At 38.4% G+C, this 27,184-nt stretch overlaps 1 protein-coding gene across 8 annotated transcripts in view; it reads left to right on the forward strand.

Moving 5' to 3' along the window:
- Nucleotides 1-27,184, forward strand: part of dock10.L (dedicator of cytokinesis 10 L homeolog) — a 161,155-nt gene that overhangs the window by 42,382 nt on the left and 91,589 nt on the right. For 7 of the 8 annotated variants that reach the window (XM_041563380.1, XM_041563376.1, XM_041563381.1 and 4 more), the window contains exons 2-3: nucleotides 18,573-18,692; nucleotides 25,361-25,450. In XM_041563380.1, the coding sequence (XP_041419314.1) occupies nucleotides 18,573-18,692; nucleotides 25,361-25,450 (210 nt within the window). Of the gene's footprint in view, nucleotides 1-7,887; nucleotides 8,094-18,572; nucleotides 18,693-25,360; nucleotides 25,451-27,184 lie in introns of those variants that run through there. The other variant, XM_041563379.1, reaches the window with a different exon arrangement.

Here is a 27,184-nt window from a genome sequence, read left to right on the forward strand (position 1 = left end):
TTGGTGCAAATGCTTGAAGTGACCATTTATTATTACAAATGTCCAAGAAAGTAAAATAAAGACAAAAGAGATGCCCTAGACATGATCCCACCCTAAAACAAATGTGGCATGCCCCTCAAATGGTTAAAAAACATTTTTAACACAAACATTTTAAATAGTCAGAACTTCTGAAGGCAATCCCATTTTAAAATATGAAAAAATGCCAGCGTTTTTTTAGAACTTTTATGACTTTACGGCATACATGATATGATGTCACTGACTGAATAAGATCGAGGAACATGTACCTTCATATTATCAGTTCACCAAGTCTAAGGTTACATAGTTACATAGTTACACAGTTAAATTGGGTTGAAAAAAGTCCATCAAGTTCAACCCCTCCAAATGAAAACCCAGCATTCATACACACACCCCTCCATACTTTCACATAAATTATATATACCCATATCTATACTAATTATAGAGTTTAGTATCACAATAGCCTTTGATATTATGTCTGTCCAAGAAATCATCCAAGCCATTCTTAAAGGCATTAACTGAATCAGCATCACAACATCACCCGGCAGTGCATTCCACAACCTCACTGTCCTCACTATGAAGAACCCCCTACGTTGCTTCAAATGAAAGTTCTTGTGGCAAAGGAAACTCTGGTGAAAGTGGTAACGTTCTGTAAAATTTGCACTTTAATGAATTTGCCAGTGACAGTCTCTTTTGCTAGCAAATTGTTGTCTATGCCTGTTAGTAAATTGGAGATGTCTCTGCGGATGGGATTTCTGGTGACAGCCACTTTTCCCTTTAGCAAATCTGCCCCTTTTATGTGGATAGAACTGGAACATTCCTTGGAGTAATTCAGAACAAAAGTCTACAGTGTTAAAGCAAGTAGTCAGACATTTATCACAACATATGCACAACAAAATATAAGTAGAGCCCAACAACAGAAAATTGAAAAATAGTGATGGGCGAATTTGCGCAGTTTCGCTTTGCCGAAAAATTTGCGAATTTCGCGCGAAATTCGCGAAACTGCGAAAAATTCGCGAACCGGCGCCGTGTCTCGTTTTTGACGCCGGCGCCCGTTTTTCCGATGCCGGTGCCCGTTTTTGGCGCCGGCGTCCGTTTTTCTAAAAAAAAATTTTTGACGCCGCCGAATTTTTACCGCAAATTTTCGCGGGCGTTTCGCGAATTTATTCGCTCGGCGCGAATCGCGCAAATTCGCCGCAAATTCGCGCCTGGCGAATAAATTCGCCCATCACTATTGAAAAATAATAAAATTTGCAGATCCAAGTTTTTTAAAAATATGAAAAATTTCCATGTATACCCAGTTCTTTGGGAGGGTGAAAATTAAAATGTGTCCCTGAAAATTAGAGACAGTGAATCTATAGCAAAGATACTCATTTTCATTCAGTTTGTAATTAGTGATGGGCAAATAAATTTGGCTAGTGCAAATTTGTGGCGTATTTCCATGTTTCACCTCCGGCTAATGAATTTGTGAATCTCAGGGTATTCCTTATAGTATGATAAAATCAAAAAATGTTGGACGCTCATTGACTTTAATGCCTGTATCGAAATTGGCGTGATCGTCACAAATTTTTCGTTTGGCGAATCGAAACAGGAGAAATTCACCCATCACTGTTTGTAATATATTTATTTATTCCCTTCTGAAATGCCAACCCACACATGCCCTAAGGGTATATATATGTCACTGTGTTCTTATCTTCACAAGTTAGCAGCTAAATACATTTTGAAGTCAAATTACTAAAAGCAGTATAATATCCACACTCCCTGTGAATTTTCCACTATATCATGGTTTCCAGGGATTTCTAGTAAAGGTTACAAAATTGCACTGACATGGGCTCCATATTTAAAATGTACAGGAAAAATTTTTCAGTACTCAACTTGCCATAGAGATTGTAGTGGCCTATGATTTATATCTGACACAGTTTATGGTTGGTTGAATCCTGCTTGAATGAGATATTCCATTTCCTTGGTCTTGGAACATTACATTGTTTACATTTTGGGCTACAGATTTCCCCTTAATGGTCAAATAAAAAAATATAAAGTTGAGTTTAAGGTGCAAAATACGTTTGTAATTATAAAGCAATGAACAGGGGTCCCAAATTTAATCACAGTCAGGACACTATCTGCAAGGATTTTGTATATCCCCCATGCTAGTGGGAGTGTTTTTGGGTACTTAGGTCCCCTCTTAGGTCCCCCCCACACAAATAGGCAACCTTATATTATACCATGTACATGATATCGACCATAGATTACAATCTCCACTGGGACAGGGACTGAAGTGATTGATGTACAGCTGAACGCAACAAATGATTGTTGAAAATTGGTGGTATTTGTTGATTTTCCTCAAATTTAAATAAACCAATAAGGGTCCAGGTTTGGTTTGTTTTTGCACAGGATTCAGTATTTGGCTGAATAAAAAAATGATGGCTGATTTGTTGTATTACAATTTTAGTATGCACAACAAAAGTGCTGCATGTATTTGCAACACCAAGGCTGCTGTATACACATGTTTATAGGTCACTCTCTAACATCTCTATAATAATGTACAGCTATGGGACCAGTTATGCAGAATGCTTGTGATCCCCCAGATAATGGGTTCTTTCTATAATTTGGATCACTACTATACAGTTGTTTGTCTACTTAAAATAATTTGACTATTCCCAATAGTATTGTTTTGCCTCCCCCAACTATTTTGTTTACTCAACGTACCTGTGCTATATGCCAACGTCACTTTAGTTATTGCCACTGTAATAACACCAGACTTGGGTTCAGGGCAAATACCTGTCTACATCTTTACTTCAACACTTTGGGTCTTTTCCCCATTACATAGCCTGATGTCACTACTGCACTAGCCAGCATCCATAGAGTGTCACATATGTAAGTAACGGATGTATAGAGGAGGAGGAGGCAAGGGTGCAAATTCACAAAAGGGTGAATTTTCATCAGCGAAGGGTCTGCCCCACATCGCGCCACTTGACCAGGTGTAAATTCGTTGCCACTATGCTAATTCACTAAAATGAGAAGTTGCGTCTCTGTAACTGAATGCTGGCGAAGTTTCACTAGTATTAATTCGTTAGCGCCAGCATTTCATAGCAAACTTTCGCTTACGTTTATTTCTGCCTTTCGAAACTTCATTAGTACTCTTACACTTAGGTCAATTTGAATAGGGTGAATACATATACAGTAGATCATATGGACGTCTTTATTAGAGATGTTGATGCAAATGCTTGAAGTGACCACTTAATATTTAAAATGTCCAAGGAAGCAAAATAAAGACAAAATAGATCCTCTAATGCCCTAGACATGAGCCCACTCTAATACAAATGTGGCATGCCCCTCAAATGGTTGGATAAAAATGTTAACACAAAAATCTTTAGTAGTTAGAACTTTTGAAGGCAATCCCACTTAAAAATATGAAAAAATGCCAGAATTTTTTAGAACTTTCTGGCATACAGGATATGATGTCACTGACATAAGATTGAGGAGGATGTAGCTTTATCTTATCAGTTTGCCTGGTCTAAGGTGACGAAGGAAACTCTGGTGAAACGAGTAACGATTGTTCGCCTGAGCGAAAGTTCGTCTGGTGATAGGGCGCAAAACTGAGCTAGTGACGGTCTCTTTCGCTAACGAATTGTCCTCTACACCTGTTAATAAATTGGCCTGCGGGTTGTATTTCTTGCGAATTTTCACTAGCGATGGCCACTTCGCCCTTTAGTAAATCTGTCCCAAGATGTTTTTTTAAGCATTTTAAACATTTTAATTGAACTATTGTAGGGCACAAAGTAATTGTTTTCACAGATCACAGGTTTGCAGTAAACACGCAACAAAGCATATTCTAAAGAGAACCATGCTGGTACTTTGGCGAAAGTGTTGTTGACACTATGTTGACTTGCATGTAACGGGTACAAGCAGGTTTATACAGTATTATGGGTTTCTGTGAGTATTGCTTATAGTATGATGAAGTTAAGTTTGAAAAGGGATCATTTTTCATTGCAATGCAAGGGTTGCTGTTTATATTGCTGACGAGAATCTGAACTATAAATGTATAAATACAAAAATAGAACCTGTTCCAACATAACTCCAGGCTGTTGGTAGCAGCAGGCAACAGAATAGGAGCATGGCATGGTGTGGGCAGGCCCTTGGTACTGACTGTAAACAGCAGCCTTTGTTGTGCACATCTGTGCTAGGAGCAGAGTAGCTGGGAGGTGCTGCAGTAAGGCTGGATGGAAAGGAAATCAATGCAGATGACTGACCTGTATATATGACTAACTTCTGTGGTTCCTCTAGACTGAACTTTTCTCTATTTCATTAGTGCTAGGCTATACCCATTTGTCATTGTTCTCTTTGTTACAGGACTACAAATTTTATTTTAAAGGCTTAGAACGCTGCTAGAACTTAGGAAATGTTCCTGTCCATACATACATATGTACATACTATGTTGCCAACAGACTAGAGAATTCTATTCACATGGCTTATGTGTGCTTTATGCAGAGATTGGTGATTCCTGTAGCTGTTCTGATTTTTTACAGCTAGTTGTGCTGTCATGCTACACATTAAAAACAGAACAATCTGAAACTGAGCAGTATTTATACATTGGAATTCATGACCCCGCAATTGGGTTTATGTTTTAAAACCAGACAGTTTATTTACCTAAACAAGAATGTTTTTGCAACAGATTAATGCTTGTTGGCTTCAGCAACATATATCCATGGGTTCAGAGTTCCCACGATCTTGCATTCATATGTTTATAATACATTTTTATGACAGCACTCATCACTGTTTATGATACTGCAAATATAAATGCTTCTTTTTTTTTGTTGCTACTTTCAACCATATCTTACATGGTCTAAATGGGCTTATACTTGGAAAATACCTTTCAGGGGTTATAGTGGCCCCTAAATGTCCACCTGTGCTGGGTGTGGACACACAAAACTATAGAGATCTCTGAACCCTCATCCTGATCCTGTCCAGTAAGTGTACAATAGTGAGGGTCAATGTTGACCCTGCATTTCTCCCCTCCCCACCATGTAGAACAAGTAGGGGGTTATAAAACCAAATATAGAAAAATGTAAACAAACATTTAAAGGGTAACTCACTGTAGTACTTGGAGGGCCTAAGTATAACACCCTAAATTAGGGGATGGTTGAAATTGTAGGATAAAAGGCAGGAACTCAATAAGCAACTACAAACCTGGCGCAGGAAAGCAAATATTAGTTTTTTGCAACCTTATACATTTCATGCTTTCACTGGCAATTAGTCATTCCCACTCAGTAAGGCTGTAATTAACTATGATTTATTTTAATGAGTCACATTTTGAGTCACTCACTCACTGAGTGCCTGCCTTTCATCTTACCATTTGTTTTAAGTAGGAGTGTCAGAATATTCTCCAAATACCAAGCCACTGGTTTATGGGGGTTGGGTACTTAATACTGTATGAAGCACTTGATCCAGAATTTTAAAGGTGTACTATACAGCTTTAGAATGCACTCAGGCCAGACTTATTACTGTACGGTATATTTATAACAGAGATTTTCTGACTAAACACTTGCTTTGTAAGGTATTACATCATGTTAATTACTATTAACTGTTGGATATGTCATTGTTTCAAGTGGGATACCTAAACCCCTAAACAACATGAGAACCCACTTTCTGAATTAGAATTCGTTTATACCAACTAATATAAATTATACAAATGAATATGCAAAAGACAGCTTTGCACTGGACTGAAGGACCACTGCAGAACTTGTAACTCACAGGCTGTAGGAGTTGTTTATGCGCGTTTCTTGGTAATAAGTCAACAGGAAATAATGCAGTGAAGCTGGTTTCCTGTGCATTTTGGTTCTCATTTATATTTTGGAACTATTACAACAATGAAGCTGCCATTAAAGAACAAACTTGTAAATCCTCTATATTATATATATATTATTATGTATAAAAAAGTCGCTAGAGAGCATTGAATGACTGGATTAGGAAATATACACCTGTGATCATATCCATATGAAAGATAAAGCTGCAATAAACTACACAACATAAAGGTCGCTTAGTATGGAAAAGGGAAGTTTTTCATGTTGTGGGTTTTTTTCTAAACAATATTTAGGGCTTTTCCAACTGGCCATTTCTCTGATATATTTTTTGCTTTTGCAATTTGGAGATGGTGGATGTCTGGCAGGTCCGCAGAACTACTTCTGTGTTGACAGCCTGTCTGTTGTGGTGGGTGCAGATGTGTCTATTTTGGCTGGTTTCCTAGCACTCAGCCTTCAGTGGAAAGAAGCAGGCTGTCTCCTGAAAGGGATTTGTTCAGATAAGTCTGGAGAGAGTATGTCGGAAGAGCTAGGGAGCAGGTATAGCAGCACAGGACACATGAAAGTGTGCAAGAGGGTGGGAACGTACCCCCAATATTCCCTCAGAATGAGTCGGAAATTCTGTCCAGCGGAGTTTATGGGCGCCATCTTCTTCTCTTCGGTAATCTTCGGAATGAGACTGTCGAGGTGGCGCATGCGCAGTTGGAGCAATTTTCTGATTCACAACAACTGTGCATGTGCCGAAACTCTCCGGTCTCATTCCGAAGATTTCCGAATCTACTGAAGATGGCGCCCGTGAACTCAACTGGACAGAATCTGCCTGGAGGGGTAAGTAAAGAGTTAGGAGCATTTGCCCCAGGAGGGGGGGCAGCTAGGCTGGGGGGAAGGGGGTTTATGTAGGGGGGGTAGAGTTTTTTTTTTATTAGGGGTTTGTTTCTCCTTTAAGGGTGACTGCACAGGTGTACATTTCCCCAGAGTCTTAGTACGTTGCAGCTACAACTAAGGAGGTTAGAAACGTAGTATAGGTATGGGATCCATTATCTTGAAACCCGTTATCCAGAAAGCCAAATTATGGAAAGGCTGTTTCCCATAGACTCCATTTAATCCAAGTTTTTATTTTTCTCTGTAATAATAAAACAGTAGCTTTTACTTGATCCAAACTAAAATGCAATTAATCCTTATTGGAGGCAAAACCAGCCAATTGGATTTACTTAATGTTTAAATTAGTTTTAAGTAAAGGTATGAAGATCTAAATTAGAGAAAGATCCATTATTCAGAATCTCAGGTCCAGAGCATTCTATAAAACAGGCCCCATACCTGTACATGACTAATGGAACTTTCCTTGTTTTAGTTAAACAAAACAACATACGTTGGATTTTCTCAGCACTTCCCTCCGAGGCAATATGTTTGCATTTGCTATTAGCAAGTTACAGGAACACATCGATATGCAAAGGATGTAAGGGGATTTATGTTTATTGGGTTGGATTTGTGTTAGAGCATGTGCACACAATTGCTCATTTTATGTATGGAGACATTTTACTGTATCAGGCTCAGAGACCTATGTGAGTAATCTGCATAATATTATTAATATACCAACCATTAGATTAATGATATAGCTCATGTTGTTAGTTGTTGTTTCAGTTTACTGGCTAGAGAATCATAATGGGAATACTTGCAGCATAAGGGTGCAGAAGTTAAAAGAAGGAAAACTTCTGTAATTGTAGGTAATCAAAGCTCTCCCCATATTCTCCTGACTCCATTATTGTTTAGGTGGAGTGTGTGTTAGGATTGGTGTTGAGTGCGGGGAGGATTTACTGTGTGCTTTGTTATAACTTTGTGTCTAGTGTGACACCCATAGCAAACACCAGGATTGGAATTTTCCCATTAATCCTTGGTAGTAAATTTATAACCAACTTCTTGTGGCTTTGTGTGTGTTCTATCTATGCGGGAGATGGACAGGAGAACACGTTTTAAAACTTTTTTAGGTTGAAGAAATTGAAAGCTTACAGGAAAGAATGAGCAATGCGGGTTTTCTTCTTCCTTTCAGTATAAAACTAAAATATACTTCCTGTTCAAGAACAGTGTTTGGTAATGATTCTGCTTGTCTAAGTGTGTGGATGGACTTACTTGGGTTTACTTAGAACTGTGTTTGAGATTTGATTTTGCAATATCATGAGCACGAAAGGGAGAGCCTTCAAGAGAGAGCAGTGTCCAGATTCCTGGAAGAAGAGGCGAACTATTAGAAGAGTAAATCGAGGTGAACTTCAGAGATTAAGCTGTGTAGGTGATGAATCACTTTTCTTTTTCTTTAGGAAACAGGTCATTAACATAAATTCCTTTGAGCAATTACTGGTGGAAGATTTGATGTTTTGGGGGTCAGTATTCTCATTTGTGTCCGTAATATCCTGTCAGATTTGTAACAAAAAAAGAGGGCCAACAATGTGTGGCATAAGTAATGCGTGGTTTCTGCCTCTGTTCATAACAAGTGATTGTGTATATCTTTTTTTCATGTTTCATTTCCATCAAATGTTTGACAATCATTAGTATTTATATATATCTAGCAACAACACTGATGTTTAGCTTTGGTAAGAGGATACAGCCGATACAGAAGCACATGTTGTACGGTTTCAAAAAGAGTCAAGAAGATCTATCTATAGATAGGCAGATGAGTATTTTAGCAGAGATTTGAGTTGAGCAGCAGGAAATTTCTGTGGCCGGGCGTTGCTGCTATATTCAGTTGTAAAGCATGTACTGAAAAGCTTGCATCTCTGGCATTATCCACAGAGTATTCAAGAACATTTAAATATCAATAGGCCAATTCATTGCTAGTAAGGCACTAGTGCAATACTAAAAAAACTGACCAATCAATAAAGAATGTGTGTATCTTGACTCCTCAGCATAAAAATGTCAATCTGTCCATTGAATTAGTTATATATGTATTTACATTCATTTTGCATGTAGATCATTTATTCAAAATGTGTTTTTGTTATAAGGTACTACTGTTATGTATGATGTATAGCAAAATAAAGTCAAATTTGCATTTGTATTGAAACAAATCCTGTAAAATTATTAATCCTATTCCCAATCAGACAAAAATTCTAATTTCACTGGGTAGGCCAATTAAATACCTAGAAACAGAGATTATAATTTGTTGCATCTGCCATTGCATTTCCCATTGCTTTGTTGGCAAAGTTGCTTCTTTTTCAGAGGAGAATCCACTTATTTTGAGTGTGATTTTTTTCAAATATTTTCTCCAGGTTCCAGTCAAATATGCTGCTACATGCACTTCTTAGGCACATATAGTCATAAATGAGTTACATTAAATATAATAATCTCAATGTTATGTCTAGTAGGAGGCAGCAATGCTTTTCATCTCCATTAGAGATAAACACTCCTCATACACAACTTTGAGGCAGTTCTGAGTTTCTGATTTTTGCCGTCTCTTGGTTTTTCTAATATTAGCGATCAAATGGCATAAGTATATGGGCGGGTCTCTGTTTTGCACTGGATTATCTAATGCTAGCACAATTCAAGAAAAATTGGCGTACATAGAGATGGATTCTGCATGTTACTGTCTCTTTCATGGGCAATAATATGACCTATAACACTGCTGAGGAGTATGTTTTGGATAATCTTTGTGTTCATACAGAATGTACTTTAATAATAGCTTCTTCCTCTGTAAAAAGCAGCTCTCTGAAACAGAATACTCAGAATTTGCCCCATTTCTGTTGACAATTTCTGACTCAGATTATAATGTTCCCTCTTTGTAAATAGTTTTAAATGAAACAGGTGATTGAGGCTCTATGCAAGACCCTGGTTCACCAAGTCAAACAAATTTCTTGTGTTCTCAGCTGTCCTTGCTAGTGAAGAAACTGTTGTGTTAGCATACAAAAATGTATATCTGTAAGGCTATTTACATTTTCAATTAACCAATGACCATATTAAAATAAATACCTCCATAGCATTGCAGGATTACATCTCACCCATATGAAAGCTCGCAATAATGATAAAAACCTACTGCTCATCTGCACATTTTTATTCTAATAAGAGATCTTAAATAAGAGTCAAATAATGGGGCCAATGCACTTGTAGATGCACTTCCTTACTTCTATGCTATTGTAGCTATTGTTTTCATATACATCAGTCAATATCTCATTTATACAAACCCTTTATAAAGTTCTCAATATCTATCTTTGTGTTTAAAGCCATCCAAATCTCTGAACATATCTTAAATCTAAAGTCAGCTTGATTCACATTTTGAAGAAGTAAAAAAAGAAGTTTAATCTAAAGACACAAATATTTCTGTATATGAAAAGCTAAAATAATTTCCTGACCGTCATTTCCAGATCCAAGGAGAACTTTCTGTATGAGGAAGCTAAGAGATTAAATTACTTGGACAAGTTGTAGGCATCTGACATAGGAACTAAAGCTAATGTCAATCAGATCTCTCAACCTAAAGCCTCACTCTTCCATAGCTGATCATGATTCATGTCTGTAAAAAAAAAAAATCTAAAGAACAATGTTTGTGTCAATACTAAAATGTGCATGCCCTCTAACATCTGCAAGACTACTTGTTGCCCAACGTTGATTTATAAACCCTGACAGATGTAACAACTGAAGCAAGAACTGCTGGCAGGATACAGAAGTAGTCTGCTGATGAGCTTCCTGTATTGGTTTCTTTTATGTAATAAGAGAGACATGACATCCATTCAAAAAAAAATCAAAGAATATAAAGACACCAATTTTTGTGAATGTTGTTTGTTTTCTCTTTAGAAATTACAGAATGAAACAGAAATGATTTCCCTCTGTCATGGTCACTGATTTTAGTGATGTTTTCTTCAAAATTCTAATTGAGGACTGTTCATAGCTAGCATGATGGGTTTCAGTCATGATTCTAGCAGTCTTCCCATGCAAAGCTACAGGTGAAAAGTACAGGAATGGGATGCATTTTCTGGAAAACTGTTATCTAGAAATCTCTGAATTACAGGAAGGCCATCATTAAATAGTTCACATTTTTGAAAATACTTCCTTTTTCTCTATAATATTAAAACAGTACTTTGTACTTGATTCTAACTAAGATATTTGCAGTACTTATCCGAGACAAAACAATCCTATTGGGTTTATTTAATGTTAAAATTATTTTTTAGTAGACCTAAGGTATGGAAATCTAAATTACAAAAGGACCAGGGCTGGATTTATATAGTGGGCGCCCCTAGGCCCTCTGTCATTCGTCCCCCCATCCCCTCTCTTTTATTCGCTTACATTTTCATCATCTGGACCAGAGCAATGGGGATTGGCACACAGGAAATTTAAAAAACTATCATATTTCCTGTGCATCCCCAGTGTTTGTGAACCAATGTGGGTGTGGTTGGGCATCATGCTGCCCCCTAAAATCCTGCTGCCCTAGGCCCAAGCCTTGGTGGCCTCTCCACAAATCCGGACCTGAGAAGGACCCCTTATATGGAAAGCCCCATGTCCCAACTATTCTGGATAACAGGTCCCATACCTCTACCAATAAGGTCTAGGGTCTTCTTGCAGAGTCTCAAGCTGCAACCAGAGTGGCTCTTCATGGTTTTTTAGCTACTTCCTGTTGTTATACAGACCATAGAAAGAAGGCCCTGACCTTAGTGTTCTAAAAAACTGCAAAGGGCATCAAAAACAAATCCTTATGATGCCTCAGCAAATTTTTATTATGTCTTTACAAAAACAACTGGCTCAGAAAATGTTTATTAGGAACAACTTTCCCCATCAAGTGCTTTCTAAAATAACAATATAATTAAAAACAGCAAGCTAAAATCAAGTCATTAATTTGAGCCTTCTGATTTTTTCTGAAACCAACCACAGCCCTTGCCTCTCTAGCTATCTATGAAGCTTATGCTGCCCACATTATCCTCATAACTGTTCATTTGAATCTTCAACCCACTCCCTTGTTTGCCCTGATTTTATTCCTAATAGTTGTATATGTTTCACTGCCCATAGTAAGGGATCCTTCATGAAACACATCTTCTTTCAGGAAGTGTGCAATTTAATAAAGAACTGAAAATGTATCTTGTACTTATTTATGTATTGGTTATGACATATCATGCCATGTTTGCCACGATACACCTTAGTTCCATATTTATTCAGTGTAATTCATACTCAGAACACATAACAGTTGCTTTAAAATCCTTCCTTGTAACTGTCACTAATCGTATAATCATCTTGGCAAAAGAGTTTGTTAAAGGGCATGTACAGTTAAGTCCATAAATCTTTGGACAGAGACAACTTTTTTACTAATTTTGGTTCTGTACATTACCACAATGAATTTTAAATGAAACAACTCAGATGCAGTTGAACTGCAGACTTTCAGCTTTAATTCAGTGGGTTGAACAAAAAAATTGCATAACAATGTGAGGAACTAAAGCCTTTTTTTAACATGATCACTTCATTTCAGGGGCTCAAATGTAATTGGACAAATTAAAAAACTGAAATTAAAATGTTCATTTCTAATACTTGGTTGAAAACCTTTTGCTGGCAATGACAGCCTGAAGTCTTGGGGGCAAATTCACTAACCTGTGGAGTTCCGCTAGCGCAGGCTTCGCCATACTTCCCCGCACTTCGCCAGGGCGCCGCTAATTCACTAAAATCCGAAGTTGCGCTCAGGGAGGGGAATGGTAGCTAGGTTGCGCTAGCGTTAATTCGTCAAGGAAATCGAAGTTATGCTAGCTATGCCTAATTTGCATACGGCGCCAAGTTAAAGTAAACTGGACATATATGTAGCAGCAAATACATTACACTACACAAGGCTGGGAAGGCTTCATAAAATAAAATAGAGTTGTTATTTTGCCCTTCACATGTGCCCACTGTATAGTTTAGGTGCCATATGTTCAGATGTAGGGGGGGAGGAGGGTACCCCCAAAAAAATGTACAATCTTTTTCAGCCTATCACCCTTAAAAAAGGAAAAGACGCCAGCGTTTTTTTGGGACTTTTTTTGAGGCAATCCTACTCTATTGCACTTCGCCTGGTCTGAAGTGGCAAAGGCAAGTCTTGCGCAAGAGGTAACGTTCAGTAAAATGCGCAAGTTAGAAAATTAGCGTAGTTATGTCCCTTCGCCAGAGCGCAACTTCGCCTAGCATAAGGGTGCGAAGTAGCGCTAGAGTAGGTCCACTTCGCTAGCGAAATTACGCCAGCACCCGTTAGTAAATCAGCGAAGTAATGAAATGACGTCCCGCTGGCAAGTTTGCGTTATCGTTAGGCCCTTCACGCTTTAGTGAATTTGCCCCTTGAACTCATGGACACCAGATTCTGGGTTTCCTCATTTTTAATGCTCTGCCAGTCCTTTACTGCAGCAGCTTTCAGTTATTGTTTGTGGGCCTTTCTGTCATAAAGATTTATGGACCTAACTGTATGTATATTTTTCACAAATAAACAACACTGTACCTGTATTTCCACAACCCTGGAAATTAATATAACTTTGCCATATTCCAAACTGCCCTGACAGAAATTGAAAAGCAGACAATTATGTAGTTTGCAGGTCCCACGCTTACTGCTATATCAGAGACATTGAAAGTGCAACCCCATCATGCTAGTGTCATTCAACATTTTTCCTTGGAGCTCATACTTAGTAACAATGGCACAAACCAACAAATCACCCCTAATGATGAGTTCAGCTTCCACATAAATATCCTGCACCTATTAGTTACCAGTTGTAACACATGCTATATTATTTTTGATTACCAGTTTAGATAATAATGGATTTCATTATCTGTTCAAAGACTGATCTGACCTGGTCTTAAAAGCTGTCAGCATGATTTGGAATGCCCAACTGACCAATGGCATGACAGAGTTGCACTTGCTTGAAACCATGTGCCTTTTATCTGCACAGGGATATAGGGGTTAATTTCAGGCCTTGACTTGAAACCTGTGGATTCTGACAAATGCCAGAAGGGCTGCTATAAGATGCCTCACTGAGGCAACTTTGGGCGACTATTGAAAATGCATCGACACGTGTGCATTAGCGCAGGTGACTTTTCATTGTAGCCTATGGGGAAAAACGCTGAGGCAGTTCGGGGAGATAGTCACTCAAAAGACGAGGCGATTAGTCGCCAGGCGACAAAATCTCCCCGAATCTCCTCGTGTGGCCTTACCCTTATAGTCTGCACTACATCTATAGTTGTCTCCAGTGACTCCTAGCAACATCTTGTATTATTGTAGCACTCTCTTCATTATATCATAGAGTATATTGGTGTACTATCATGTAATTAGAATTTAAAAATCTTTAGATGAGAAAAAGGACAGTTAATATCAAATCACAACTGTATTAAATTATAAAAGCGAAATGTATACTGTATGCGATCTTTCTCACTGCTCATTCACTTCTCAACACATTTGGTAAAAGCACATGGCACCATTTCAAATGATTTAGCAACAGTGTCACTATGGAAATAATTAAAACTTGTGATATGCAATTTTGAATTGATTATTTTGTAAAGATTTGTACAGAAGCAGAGCCAGACTTCACTCCAAATGCTCTCACCATATGTACGTTCCACACATTCCAAATGTTCAGAGCAGTCTTATTCAGCCTTCCTCTGCCTTATGCTTTTGGATGTATTGCTTCTTCTTAGTATTGAGGCAAACTATAAAGCCCATAAAATGCACAAGGGCCTTGGTTGTTCTTTGGACATACAGATCCATAAAACCAGCAACTTCTCAGCTGTTGGCTGCTTATTTGGCAGCTTAGTCCCTACAACAGCAATCCTTGCCCATCCATGAACATAACATTAGAACTCCTGACTTTATACAATTTAATTGCATTTGTAAACAGGGACAGACTGGCCCACCGGAGTTGCTGCTTTGGGGCCCCCCAAACCCCTCCAGGCCCCCCGCCCCGCTGGTGAAGACATATTAGAGACTTCTGCCCCCCCCCCGTCCCAGCTGCAACCCCACAAACCTTTATTCCTTCTCGCACCCACGACCAGAGGGAGCTGCGCCAATAGCCAACCCAGTTTGTAAATGTTCACAAATAGTCTTAGGATATTTTACAACATGTAAATAAAATATTTGAAATTATATAAAATATAATATAAATATATATAAAAGTGGTAGCTCAGAGATAATTCCTGACTCTTTGAATTGTCTTTTGACTTTTGAATGTACCAGAGGCCTCTCTAACCTTGGACAAGTTCTTAACCCCTCTATGTTACCCAATACAATTATTAGGTTAGCTTGATGACATTTAGTATATTCTGCATATTTCAATGGGAAATACATCACATTGCAATTGATGCTTTTCAGTTGTTGTTTCCCATTCAAGTGTTTTTATATTTCTGATATCTTGTGTGCCTAAGGGTAGGACTACATGGACTTTTTGGCGCCGGTGTCAAATCGCATACGATGGCAATAAGGTAAGTAATGGAAATGTCGGATGAAGTTGCAGCGTTGATCCGATGCTAAATGTGTCTGCATCTGACAGTCGTGTCGCGTCGAATCAACGCTGTGACACCATCCGACAATGCATTCACTTACCTTGTTTCCATCCCATGTGATTTGACGCCGGCATTTTGTCTGTGTAGTCCTACCCTAAATCCTTACTATATGAGGTTCATAATATTTAAGAATAAGTAGAGAGTTCAGACATTAAAAGGAATGAGTGTTAATGTTAAATATGTTAGTCTCTGGACTTCCATGCCAGTCAGTTCTGTCTGGGCTGGCGATAAAGGCCTGACCTTGTGACCATGCGTTTTGATTTTTTAGACACTCTTACTACAAACATTAGAGCCTTTATAGGGTGCTTTGTATGAGTGTGTTTACCCAACCACAAGGAGGACATCAGAAAATAATACTGTAAAATATTAAAAAAAAAATAATTAAATTTGTGGGGCTATAATGGGTGAGTAAAGATTTTTAATGGCGTTTGTTCCATATTTGTGGTATCTGTTAAACTCCATAATAACCTAAAGCATTTTAGGTTATGAATATACCCTTGGTTCGTTGTTGACTTTTTTAACCTTTAAATACCAAGTCAGAGCACTTCCTGCTTTACCACAGGTACATATATTCTCCTTCCCCTCCCAGCATCCTCTGGGTCTCCCAGCATCCCTCAGTTAGTTTAGGAATAATGTATTTCCTTTTACCACTGGCTACATACTAAAATTCCCATAAACTATGTCAATCTGATCAGCTATGGCTAACTCAGCAGATTTGTGATGAAATACACGCTGAGCTCTCTTCAAGTGCTAGTTAATTAAAATGATAGGAATGTCAGGGAACATGACTTTTTCCTCTGTCTTTTGTTGTGTGGGAAAAAGCTGAAAGCAGCTGTGTTATGCCTGTGTTTAGGAGAACATCTGACTGACAGGACAGCCTAGAAAACTGTGCTAAACCTCAGATCTGTAGGGCCTGTCTTTTATCAAAACATGCTGGCAATATTTTTTTCCTATAAAAAAGGCATATATTTAAAAGCTTGGGAATGTTAAAGCCTCTAGGTTTAGGTTAAAGTGATACTGACACATGCAATAGAAAAAACTGACTTGCTGCTGACTTCCTGTGCCCAACAGCCTGCTGAGTTGATCCCATTTCCTTCTCATTCACATGGCCTATAATCTGCCTGGGGCAATGATTTGTTTTTTTAGTTTAATTACAGTACAGTAGCTGGACAGATGCAGCAAGGGTTAAAGACCCTTTCTATTACCTGCACTGATCAGTGGCATATTGGCAATATGTTGTTTACTGTTAAAAGAAGTACATTAACCCGCATGCCTCCAATGTTTATTGTATATTAAACTAACTCATTTCCCTTGGATCAGGTTTAATTATATAACTGAATTGTGCTTTCCCCTTTATCAATTCACCTAGCACTTTAATTCCAACCTCAAGCTAAATCAATTGTATGTACATAGATGTCGGTGAATTGATAAAGGGGAAAGCACAATTGAGTTATATAATCAAACCTGTTCCAAGGAGAAATTAATTGGTTTAATATACAATAAACATTGGAGGCATGCAGGGTTAATGTACTTCTTTTAACAGTAAACAACTATTAATTCGTAATCACATCTCGCAGCTTGACAAAAGGTGATAATAGGAGTTGCACGGGGGTCTACGTCATACATAAAAAATATTTGCAATATGCCAAGCACCACTCTGAACGTGCCAGAATTAAAATCTTCAGAATGAGTTTGCAACACGTTGACCTAGATTTTCGAGAGAAACCTTTCAACACTATGGTAGTGGTGGATAGTGATGAGCGAATTTATTCACCAGCCATGAAAAATCCGAATTTCTCTATGTGCGAAATTTTTTCAGTAAACTGTGGTGAAAATTCACCATAGAAAACTTTGCAGCAAAAAAACGACCATAAGAAAAAACGCCCATTGACTTTAATGCATTTGGAGAAAAAAGTCACCATAAGAAAAAACACCCATTGACCTTAATGCATTAGGACAAAAAAAAGTCGTCATAAGAAAAAATGCCCGTTGACTTTAATGCATTAAGACAAAAAAAGTCGCCATAAGAAAAAACTTTTATTGACTTTAATGCATTTAGAGCAAGTAAAATTGTTGTGCACGTAAAAATTGTTGCATGTTAAAATGCCCATTGACTTCATGAAATTTCACAATTTTATTTGCAGTTTCGCTAATTTTTCAGCGAAGTGAAACGGGACAGATTCGCTCATCACTATCGGTGGGGTGTTCTCATGGCCTACTCCCTCTTCATTGTTGCCCACTACAGATTAGAATTAAAAATGTATCTGTTATGGGCATACTTACTTTAGAAACCTGGCTGAGGTGTAAATGACAGACCGGAGGACAGCAAATATTTAAAAAACAAAAAATGAATATCAGTGTCCACGTCATACTAAAAGTTTACTATAAATCAAACATTGCCTTTAAAATTAAACTGCCAAATATATATAATCTCGTTTCTCTAGCAACATTTGGTTCAGTTTACAGTTGGGCTGTCTACTTGCTGACTCATAGTCCTGCCTCAACCTAACCAGTTCCCCTCATGCAACCAAATGACTCATGTTAGGTATTGGGACTTACATCATGTGTCAGTTAGCTGTTCACGAGAAATTTAGGCAAAGAAAGCATAGGCATAAAACATTAAAGGGCTTATTTATTAAGCACACGCGCCTACATTGCACTTACACTTACATACACTTACCCCTCTGCACCCTTGTGTCTGATGCAAAACGTGCATAGTGTAGGACTTTGCACAGCAAGGCTACTTTCTATAAACCCTACATGGCCACAGAAGCTCCTTTTAGTATGTATGGAATGGTTTGCTAGAAAGGAAATATACTGTTTGCCCATGTACTTTGCTCATGAATGACCTAACGTTGCTTCGCACAATAAATATTTTATGATTAAGGTTATGATATTTGTCTTTGAATTGATTCATCTCTCCCTATTTATAGCAAGCATATTTTTCATTTTACTAATGTATGTTTGGTTTAAAGAAAAGTTGTCTTATATGACAGTATGATGTACTACACCAGGGGTCCCCAACTGCCAGGCCGCAGACACTCATGAACTGGGCCACCGAGCCCAGCCCACAATTAACATGGCCGATTTGGATGCCGGTACGCCCAAATTGAACGCGGCACATGCAAACTTGCCGCTGGACCCCCCGACCACACCCCTGGTCCTTGCAAAAAATGCTGCTTTTGCACTGGTCTGTGGTCCAAAAAAGGTTGGGGACCACTGCACTACACTGAACATAATAACCTGGCAAGTACGGATATTAGTAATATTTAAAATATTTTTTTTTGACAGCATGAAAAACCTAAACTCCTAGAACCTCTGGATTATGAGGCTGCTGTTTCTGAACTAGAAAATATATATTCCAACAGTCCTTTGAAGGATCTGATCTTGTTTCCCACAGATGACTTTTCAGTAAGTATATGGTTTTATACGATTAATGGATGGTTGGCTTAATGTAATCAGTGTTTCACGTACTCATGGAACAGTTTATCTACCATTGGAAACAGCTTGGTCATTTACTTTTGGTTAACCCGGAGTTTTGTCTAACCCTTTCTAATCACAATTCCAATCTTTCTCTAAAGGGTTGATTTAATAACACATCTAGATCTTTCACCAGGGAAATCACTTACAAACTCAAAAACTGATTTATAGAACAGCAGAACAGAATACAGGTACATGATAAATAATCAGAATGCATGAAGACAGTTTAAAAATGTGATTTATCTTCACACTATGTCTTTCTTAGGAAAAGATTGGGAACTATTGTAAAATGTCCCTTACTCCAATTACCATGGGGAGAAAACATGTGGATGTTGGTAAATCTTTCTCTATATCTTCTGATGTAAACACAGAAGAATCTGAAGAGAACAGTGGTCAAATATTCTAGAACTAGCTTCATGGGTCCAGTTGGGGCTGAATCTGCTACTAAGAAATGTATCACTTTCTAACAGTCTACATAGCCAGCAATGTGGCTTATTGAGCTGCTATAAATCATGATTTTTCCAGTACAATTATGTTGTAAGAATAAACTCCTCATGTAAGACAAACGTATCTGTTTAAGCTGCTGTGGGATATGTTGATTCTATCCTTTTCCACATGTTATTCTTTAGTTTGTTACATGGTAGATTAAATGGAGACCCATCTAAATAAGGTTTAATTATATAAAAGAGGCTTACTATTGATGCCTATGTTATAGTCATTGAAAAAGGTGCTGTAAGGAAAGTCTTTACTTTGATAAGACAGAGCTGGGCTGAATCCTTCACTTAAGATCTTGTGTAACCAAATAATCACTGCGAGTATCAGGTAGACAGTCATGGTTGGGGTAGTTTTCACTTGAAAAAAAGATGCTTGCGAGGGGACATGATAACTGTTTACAAATACATTAGAGGGTGTTATAGATAGGTAGAGGGGAACCTTTTTTTCTATACCAGAGGTCAGGTAAGGGCTATTCCACACGGGGAGATAGCCACGCGTTTGCGGTCGCGGCGACAAAGCGCCGCACCAGTCGCCGCGACCGGCGCAGGCGACAGTTTTGTATGGGCGCCTATGTAAAAACGCCTGTGCTAACCACACGAGGCGATGCGCTTTTCAACAGTCGCCTGAAAATGCCTCGCCAGGCTTTTTCAGGCGACTGTTGAAAAGCGCATCGCCTCGTGTGGTTAGCACAGGCGTTTTTACATAGGCGCCCATACAAAACTGTATGGGCGCCGCGACCGCGACCGCAAACGCGTGGCTATCTCCCCGTGTGGACTAGCCCTAAAGGAAAGGAACTTTCATTGATAGGGGGTTCTTCACAGTGAGTTTGTGGAATGCGATGCCGGATGATGTTGTAATGGCTGATTCTGTTAATGCCTTTAGAGGAGAATTCAACTGTAAAGCAAAATTAACCCTATCCCCCCTAACCTACATAGACCCCCCCAACCTAGCTGCTACTGCAAATGCCCCTAACTGTTTACTTACCCCACATTGCAGATTCTGTCCAGCGGCGTTCACGGCAGCCATCTTCTTCTCTTCGGTAATCTTCAGGAAGTAAGTGCCATATCGGCGCATACACAGTTGGAACAATTTTCTGCTTTGCAACAACTGCGAATGCGCCGAAAGTCATTGAAAAAAAATTGAAAAAATTTACGATTTAGCGCTCTTATTCCAAAGATTACCGAAGAGCCAGAAGATGGCTGCAGTGAATTCCGCTGGACAGAATCTGCACCGAGGGGTAACTAAAGAGTTAGGGGCTTTGCCCATGGCAGCAGCTAGGCTGGGGGGAGGAGAGTCTATGTAGGGTATGGTTTTTTATACTTTACAGTTGAATTCTCCTTTAAGAGAGGCTTGGATGATTTCTGCAACAAGCATTGTATCCAAAGCTATTGTGACTATAATCTTCAATAAGAATAGATATTGGTATACCTAGTTTATGAATGTGAGTATATAGATAGCTCAGTGTTTGTGTACGTATATATATATGTGTGTGTGTGTGTGTGCACTGCGTTTTATTCGAAGTGATTGAACTTGACAGACTTGGGTCTTTTTTTTCACCCAATTTAGCTCTGTAACTATTCAGATGCACAAGTTAGGGAAAGAGCGACAGGCACAGTCTGCAACAAGACTCTGTCCTTACCACCTGTCCTGTAGTACAACATGCAGCCATTCCCCTAGGCATAAATACACCATGCATAAACACTAAATTCCCAATGTTTTGTGGTCAAAGAAAAGGGACGGTTTATGCCATGCCCCTGATCTGCTTCACCAAGCTATGCCCAAACACACACCCAATGCACCCAAAAGTCCACCCACATCCTTTGCACATAAAAGCTATAAAAACACTTTATCTCAAGCTACTTTGACACATTTGGTACATTTTTATTTCTTTTTTCCTTCTAGATGACTTTAGTTTATACCTTTTAGACCTTTTCCAAGGAGTATTTCCAAGGAGTATTACATGTTTGAAAAAGCATATGCTGAATGGCAAGGCATCTGTTTTTAAAACAACCCCCCGTTTCCTCTTTTTTGCTGCATGTTTCTCAGACGGTTTTGCTGTATGTGTAATGATGGTCAGACACTTAGACTCATTTTCCCACATCCTACTTTTCAGTTCAACTGCAAGACAAAAATATTTCATTTTCTTCAGCTTTTACTAACTCTCCTCTCACACACACAACCTGTACATAAGAATTGAGCTAAAAGAGGTAGTTCTCCTTTAAATTATCTTTTAGTATGATTTTGACATTGATATTCTGAGACAATTTGCAATTGGTCTTCATTTTCATTTGTTATAGTTTTTTAGTTAGCTTTTTGGTTCATCAACTCTCAAGTTTGGTATTTTAGCAGCTATCTTGTTGTTAGGGTCAAGACCCTAGTAACCATGCAGTGGTTTGAACAAGAGATGGGAATATAATTGGGAAAGACTTGAATAAAACGATAATTAATACAAAGTAATAATAACAATAAAATGCCTCACAGAGTAATAATATTTAACAGCTGTGAAATGTCAAAAATGTCTTCAGTCTTGGCCCTTGTCGCTCAATTGGCACTTACTGTATAGGCCAATGAACCATTGTACGAGTGACAGCACTCCTATTTAACCTCCTATTTGTGTCTTGAAAGGGGACCTGTCAGCCAGACATAAGCTGTATAATAAAAATCCTTTTAAATACATACCTGTTATAAAAACATTGAAAAATCTAAGCTGTTGATTATATATAGCAATCACTTTCACTCTTCATTCTGCACGTGTAGATGTCACTGCAGTCCCAATCAACCAAATCTGGAATACAAACCGCTGACTGGTTCGTAGGTTAATAAAGTCCTAACAACAGATAACAGTCCAATTGTGATAGTGACAGAGCAAAATAATGGAAATAATTTAAAAAAGAACACACATGAAAAATAAAAATATGAAGACCAATTGCTAATCATCTTAAACTGCCACTGTTTTCTACTGAAGGTTAAATATAGATGAGCAATCTTTATACATGCAAGCTGAAACTTTGGAATACATTTTTGGAAAAGCACATCTAAAAGCCAGTTGGATATTTTTCTAAAGCAATGGAGGGAAATATTATCACTTCTTCAGCTGGAAATCTAATGGACATAACTTAATGATTCTGAAGCATAAAGTATTGCTCCATCCAAATATAAAATCAATATAAATGGGTACTTTCAGAATCTGTGGAGCCACAATGTTCAGACTTCAGCATGCTACATTATATTTTAAAATGGTTATATAAAGATATATTCTATATTTAATAAAAATGAATGGACTACTGAAAAGAGGCAGGAGCAAGTGATTGGATTCAGGCCACACTGTCAAACATTGCATTGTGTTGTGGGGGTTACCAACTGGATCAGGTGGATTTGCTAAAATGCCTCCTCTCTAACATAGCAATAGTAGCGGATAGTTGGCATTATTAGCATCTGCTGGAAACACATTGACAATCTTGAAATTATGGTATAATCATACTATTCAGAACTTCTTCTGTACTCCATTTGTTAGGTTTCCACTCAAACCACTACAAAGTTGCTGGGGTAAATGGGACCCTGACAACCAGGTACAGGTATGGAATCTGTTATCCGGAAACCCATTATACTGAAAGCTCCAACTTACGAGGGTTATCTCCCACAGACTCAAATTTTTAAAAACAGATTTCCCTTTTCTCTGTAATAATAAAACAGTACCTTGTAATTGGTTTTAGCTAAAATATAATTAATCCTAATTAGAGGCACAACAATCCTATTGTCTTTCTTTTTAATGTTTAAATGATTTTTAAGTAGACATAAGGTATGGTGAAACAATCTATGAAAAAAAACATACGTATCTGGCTGTTATTTGCTGTAGGTGGTTATACGTCTCTTTACCTGCATTCTTCATTTTTTATGGCTTTCCCTTTCCTGGCTGGGCCCAGATTTACCTTCTCTCATGGGACCAAAAGTAGGTGGCCTTGTTGGGAACAGCAGTTCATGAATTTTTGCACTTACTCTTTCTCTGCTGATTTTCCAGGCTCTGCTCCATTAACCACATCCTGCATGTGTTCCCAAGCAAAGCACGTGCCACTGAATGTGTGTGTGTTCATAGGGAGCATAGGTTATTGCTGGAGTTTTGGAATTATCTCAGTTTTTAGGCTGAGAGAATTGGGTTTGGGATTAAGTTTAGGGATGTCGCGGACTGTTCTGCGGCGAACTTGTTCGCGCGAACATCGGCTGTTCGCGTCCGCCGCAAGTTCGCGACGTTCGCCAATAGGCGTTCGCGTCAAAATCGTTCGACCATTCGACCATTCGATCGCTAAAATCGAACGATTAAAATCCTTCGATCATTCGAATCGAACGATTTTCGGATGTTCGAAGTTCGCAAACTGTTCGCAAACTGTTCGCATTTTTTGCCGGTGTTCGCGAACGGCGTTCGCGAACACATTATCGGCGGTTCGCTACATCCCTAATTAAGTTTTTGAATATGGAGCTGAACAGCACTTTTGCAAATGAAACCATGCTCTCCTCGTCGTATGACTGATGTTGTGGTTACTGGACCCCCCATGGCTCTAAGAAGCTAATATTGAGAGGATCACTCATCTCTTGTTTTTACAAGGAGAATGTAGTTTCTCTATTTGAGGGTTATAAGTATATTCATAGCTAAAGATGACATACAGCATAGAAAAACTTTGGGGATTCCCACAGTAAAGCACAATTTACCATATGTTTCAGTCTTTTACAAGGCAGAGAATATAATAACATGAGCTAATGGTTTTTTCAGTTCCACAATTTGCCCTTATTACAAATGGTTAGCATAACCCAGAAAGGGAATAGATACTTTTAACAGGAGACCAATTCAATAAGGGTCAATGGCAGCAGTTTGGTATTTTTCCATAGAAAAACTTTATGCAGCACTTAACATTTGCACCTGGAAATACAAAGAACAAGCTGTTTGTTTTTAGTTTTTACATTAGACTTGTACAAAAGGAGGGAAAAAAAAAGTTTGTTGGCTACGGTTTCATGAAAAGACATGAGTGGTTGCTCAGAGACATCTATAATTCTTCAGGTTGCCCTTTTGAAGAAATGATAGAGCAGTAAGTAGAGGGATACTCTGCAGCTTAATAAGAACAGATAACAAGAACTTTGTTTTGGCTTTTTTTTTTTAACTTTTTTAACCACATCCTTCCTTTCCAGGAAAACAAAAAAACATGTTCTAAAGTTTAACCTCTTTCTTTTCAGAAGTTGTATGGAGAATAATGTATGTATTAAGGCGATGAGCACCAGTAAATCCTGAGTAAAAAAAAAGCACAATATTTACTAGTGAGTCTACAAATGCAAATAACAGACTAGAACATTTGCTGACTAGAATTCATACCCATGTAGGTTCTCAAAGTTTGGATCATGTGATACACTGTATCACCCATCACAATCATGGACAAGTTATAAGCTGTTTTCTAGCTCCATTACCTCATTTTTATCCTCTGAAAATGTTATGTTTTATTCGGTTTCGATAGTACCGGTATGTCATGAAACCTTTAGTCTTGTAACTGCTGCTATGGGCTGACCTGAGTCGTATATACTGTATGACACCCACCTTGAAATGGAGAGCAGTAGCCATAGCAATAGCTCCTAAAATATTAGCAGAGCTTTAAGTTGGTTAATTATTACAGTGCCACTTTACAAAGCTGCTTTCAACTGAATCATGTTTGGAAGATTAAAAAACCATGGTAAAGATGCATGTATTCTATTCACTAAGAATAAATAAGGCAAGCTAAACGTTCAGGAAAAAGAACATGAAATTGTTTTGACAGAAAGGTCTCTGTATAGGAATTTGCAGTGGAATTTTGAGACATTTTCCTTACTGACAAACACCTTTATGAATGAGCCTTAGCAACTGACTACTGGCAGTTTATGAAAAATCATAACTAAGCTACAGCCATAAATCCTAAAATGTTTGAGTTTAGGCTTTATTGAGTGCAACCACGTTGTCAATTTTTTAATGTTTTAAAAGGTATTTACAATTCCAGTAATTACTTGTTTTTTTTTTTAATTACTGTTCCCTGATCATTGTACATTATAATAACCTTTTTTCTCTCTCTTGCGCATTCATTGATTGGTAGATAGAAACCATCCCAAGAGAGCTACAAACAATTTATTCTTCTGTGCCTCAAGATGCAGAACTCAAGGCAACACATTTATTGGTCAAAGAGGTAAATATTGCAAATGTTCTTCTTGGCAAATCAACTATCTTTGCTTTATATGCAGGGTGTAAGAAAAGAACAATCAGTTGCTTAACACAAGTGTAGCGCTATAGGAAATTGTGTGTTCTGTTACACTACTATTGAGCTCCACTCCCAATAAATGTGCTCCGGATGAGTCCTATAATCTTAGGGAGTAAGCCCTCGCAGCGGTGTGGAGGCAGGGTGAAGAGCAACTGTAAATGGATACAGGGTATACTAATTGGGCGCCAGTGGTTCTTATAACTTAACCATGAACATATTTATTGAACATATACAATCTTCAATGGAGTATGCAGTAGAGCAGACAGGATTTCACATCAACAATGGATAGTCACATACTCACATCACCTTTGGTCAGTATTAGTCCCAACAGGTAAGAGAACGTGCTCAGCAGCAATGAAGGTACACCCAGCTTTCAGCCTTTTCCCTAAGTGGAACCTGAGGGGAACCTCTCAACCCTAGTCCCTACTTCTGGGCTATTAGTACCCGGGATCTTAATCCCTCTGACTCTCCTCGTCGGAGCCTTGAGCTGCTCAGCTAAATAACCTGTCTATCTGTCACTCCTAGAGTGACCTCTTAAGGGTGAGTAGCCTATCTTATACTAGACCTGACCTGTCTAGGTTCCACAGAGCTCTACCTGCCTGTTAGGCTAGAGCCAGCACAAAATGGACACTGAAAGCATTTATTCTGTAGAATGTTTTACCATACCTGAGTAAAAAGTTCTAGAAACTCTGTTTGTTTAGGATACCAGCTGCAGTATTAACATGGTGTGACATCACTTCCTGCCTGAGTCTCTCCCTGTTCTGGGCTCAGAGAACGGGGGGAGAGGAGCAAACTGAGCATGCTCTTACCCAGGGCAATGAGGTTTAAGCTGAAGGCAGGAAGTCTGATACAGAAGCCCATGTGTACACAATAGAGGGAAAGAAATGCAGTGTTTCTCTTGACAGGGGATTACTTTGGGGGTTTACTGGTAAATTTAGATGGACCTTTCCGATAAGGCTTACTTAGTTTTAACCTTTCCTTCTCCTTTAAAGCAAGAATATGAAACAGTTACCCCTCCCAACTGTACTTTAGGACACAGTACGGTTTCTATAACACTAAAGGACTGTCTGCTAAATAATACTGGGGATGGCTATTTTACACATTCCTACACAAACACACTCTACTTCCTAAATAACTGGCAGTATGCATGTTTCTTTTTACTGCTTATCATTCTTGTTCCAGAATGCACTGACAATAACCATACAACTGGGGAAGTATTGCAGTCTTTAGCCTCAGCATCAAAACCTAGTAAGGATTATCAAAAAGACACACTTCCAACTATGTTTTACTGGACTGCAAAAACACTGTATCACACAATGATTGCATAAAGCATTTACAGGGTTAAGACCAACCCCTTGCATTGTACTTTGCAGCATCAATAATAGCATAGGCATACATTTACATTTGTAGATTCAGCTCACTAGAGGAACCATGGAAATACTGCCAGGTTTCCCTAGTGCTCATTGTTGGGTGTATAAATTTTGCTTCAATTTTAGTGTTTGGCACTTAAATGTGTGTTTGTATATTAACCGTATGATGGCAAATCATGCTTAGTGTTATTGCATGGCATCTTTAGAATGTGTCATGAGATTGTAGCATCAACAATCATTGTCTTTACATGCAAACTATTAAACGCCGCTAAAATAAACCTCTTTGCTACTA

This window comes from Xenopus laevis, chromosome 5L, assembly GCF_017654675.1.
Source record: "Xenopus laevis strain J_2021 chromosome 5L, Xenopus_laevis_v10.1, whole genome shotgun sequence".
Classification (NCBI taxonomy): domain Eukaryota; kingdom Metazoa; phylum Chordata; class Amphibia; order Anura; family Pipidae; genus Xenopus; species Xenopus laevis.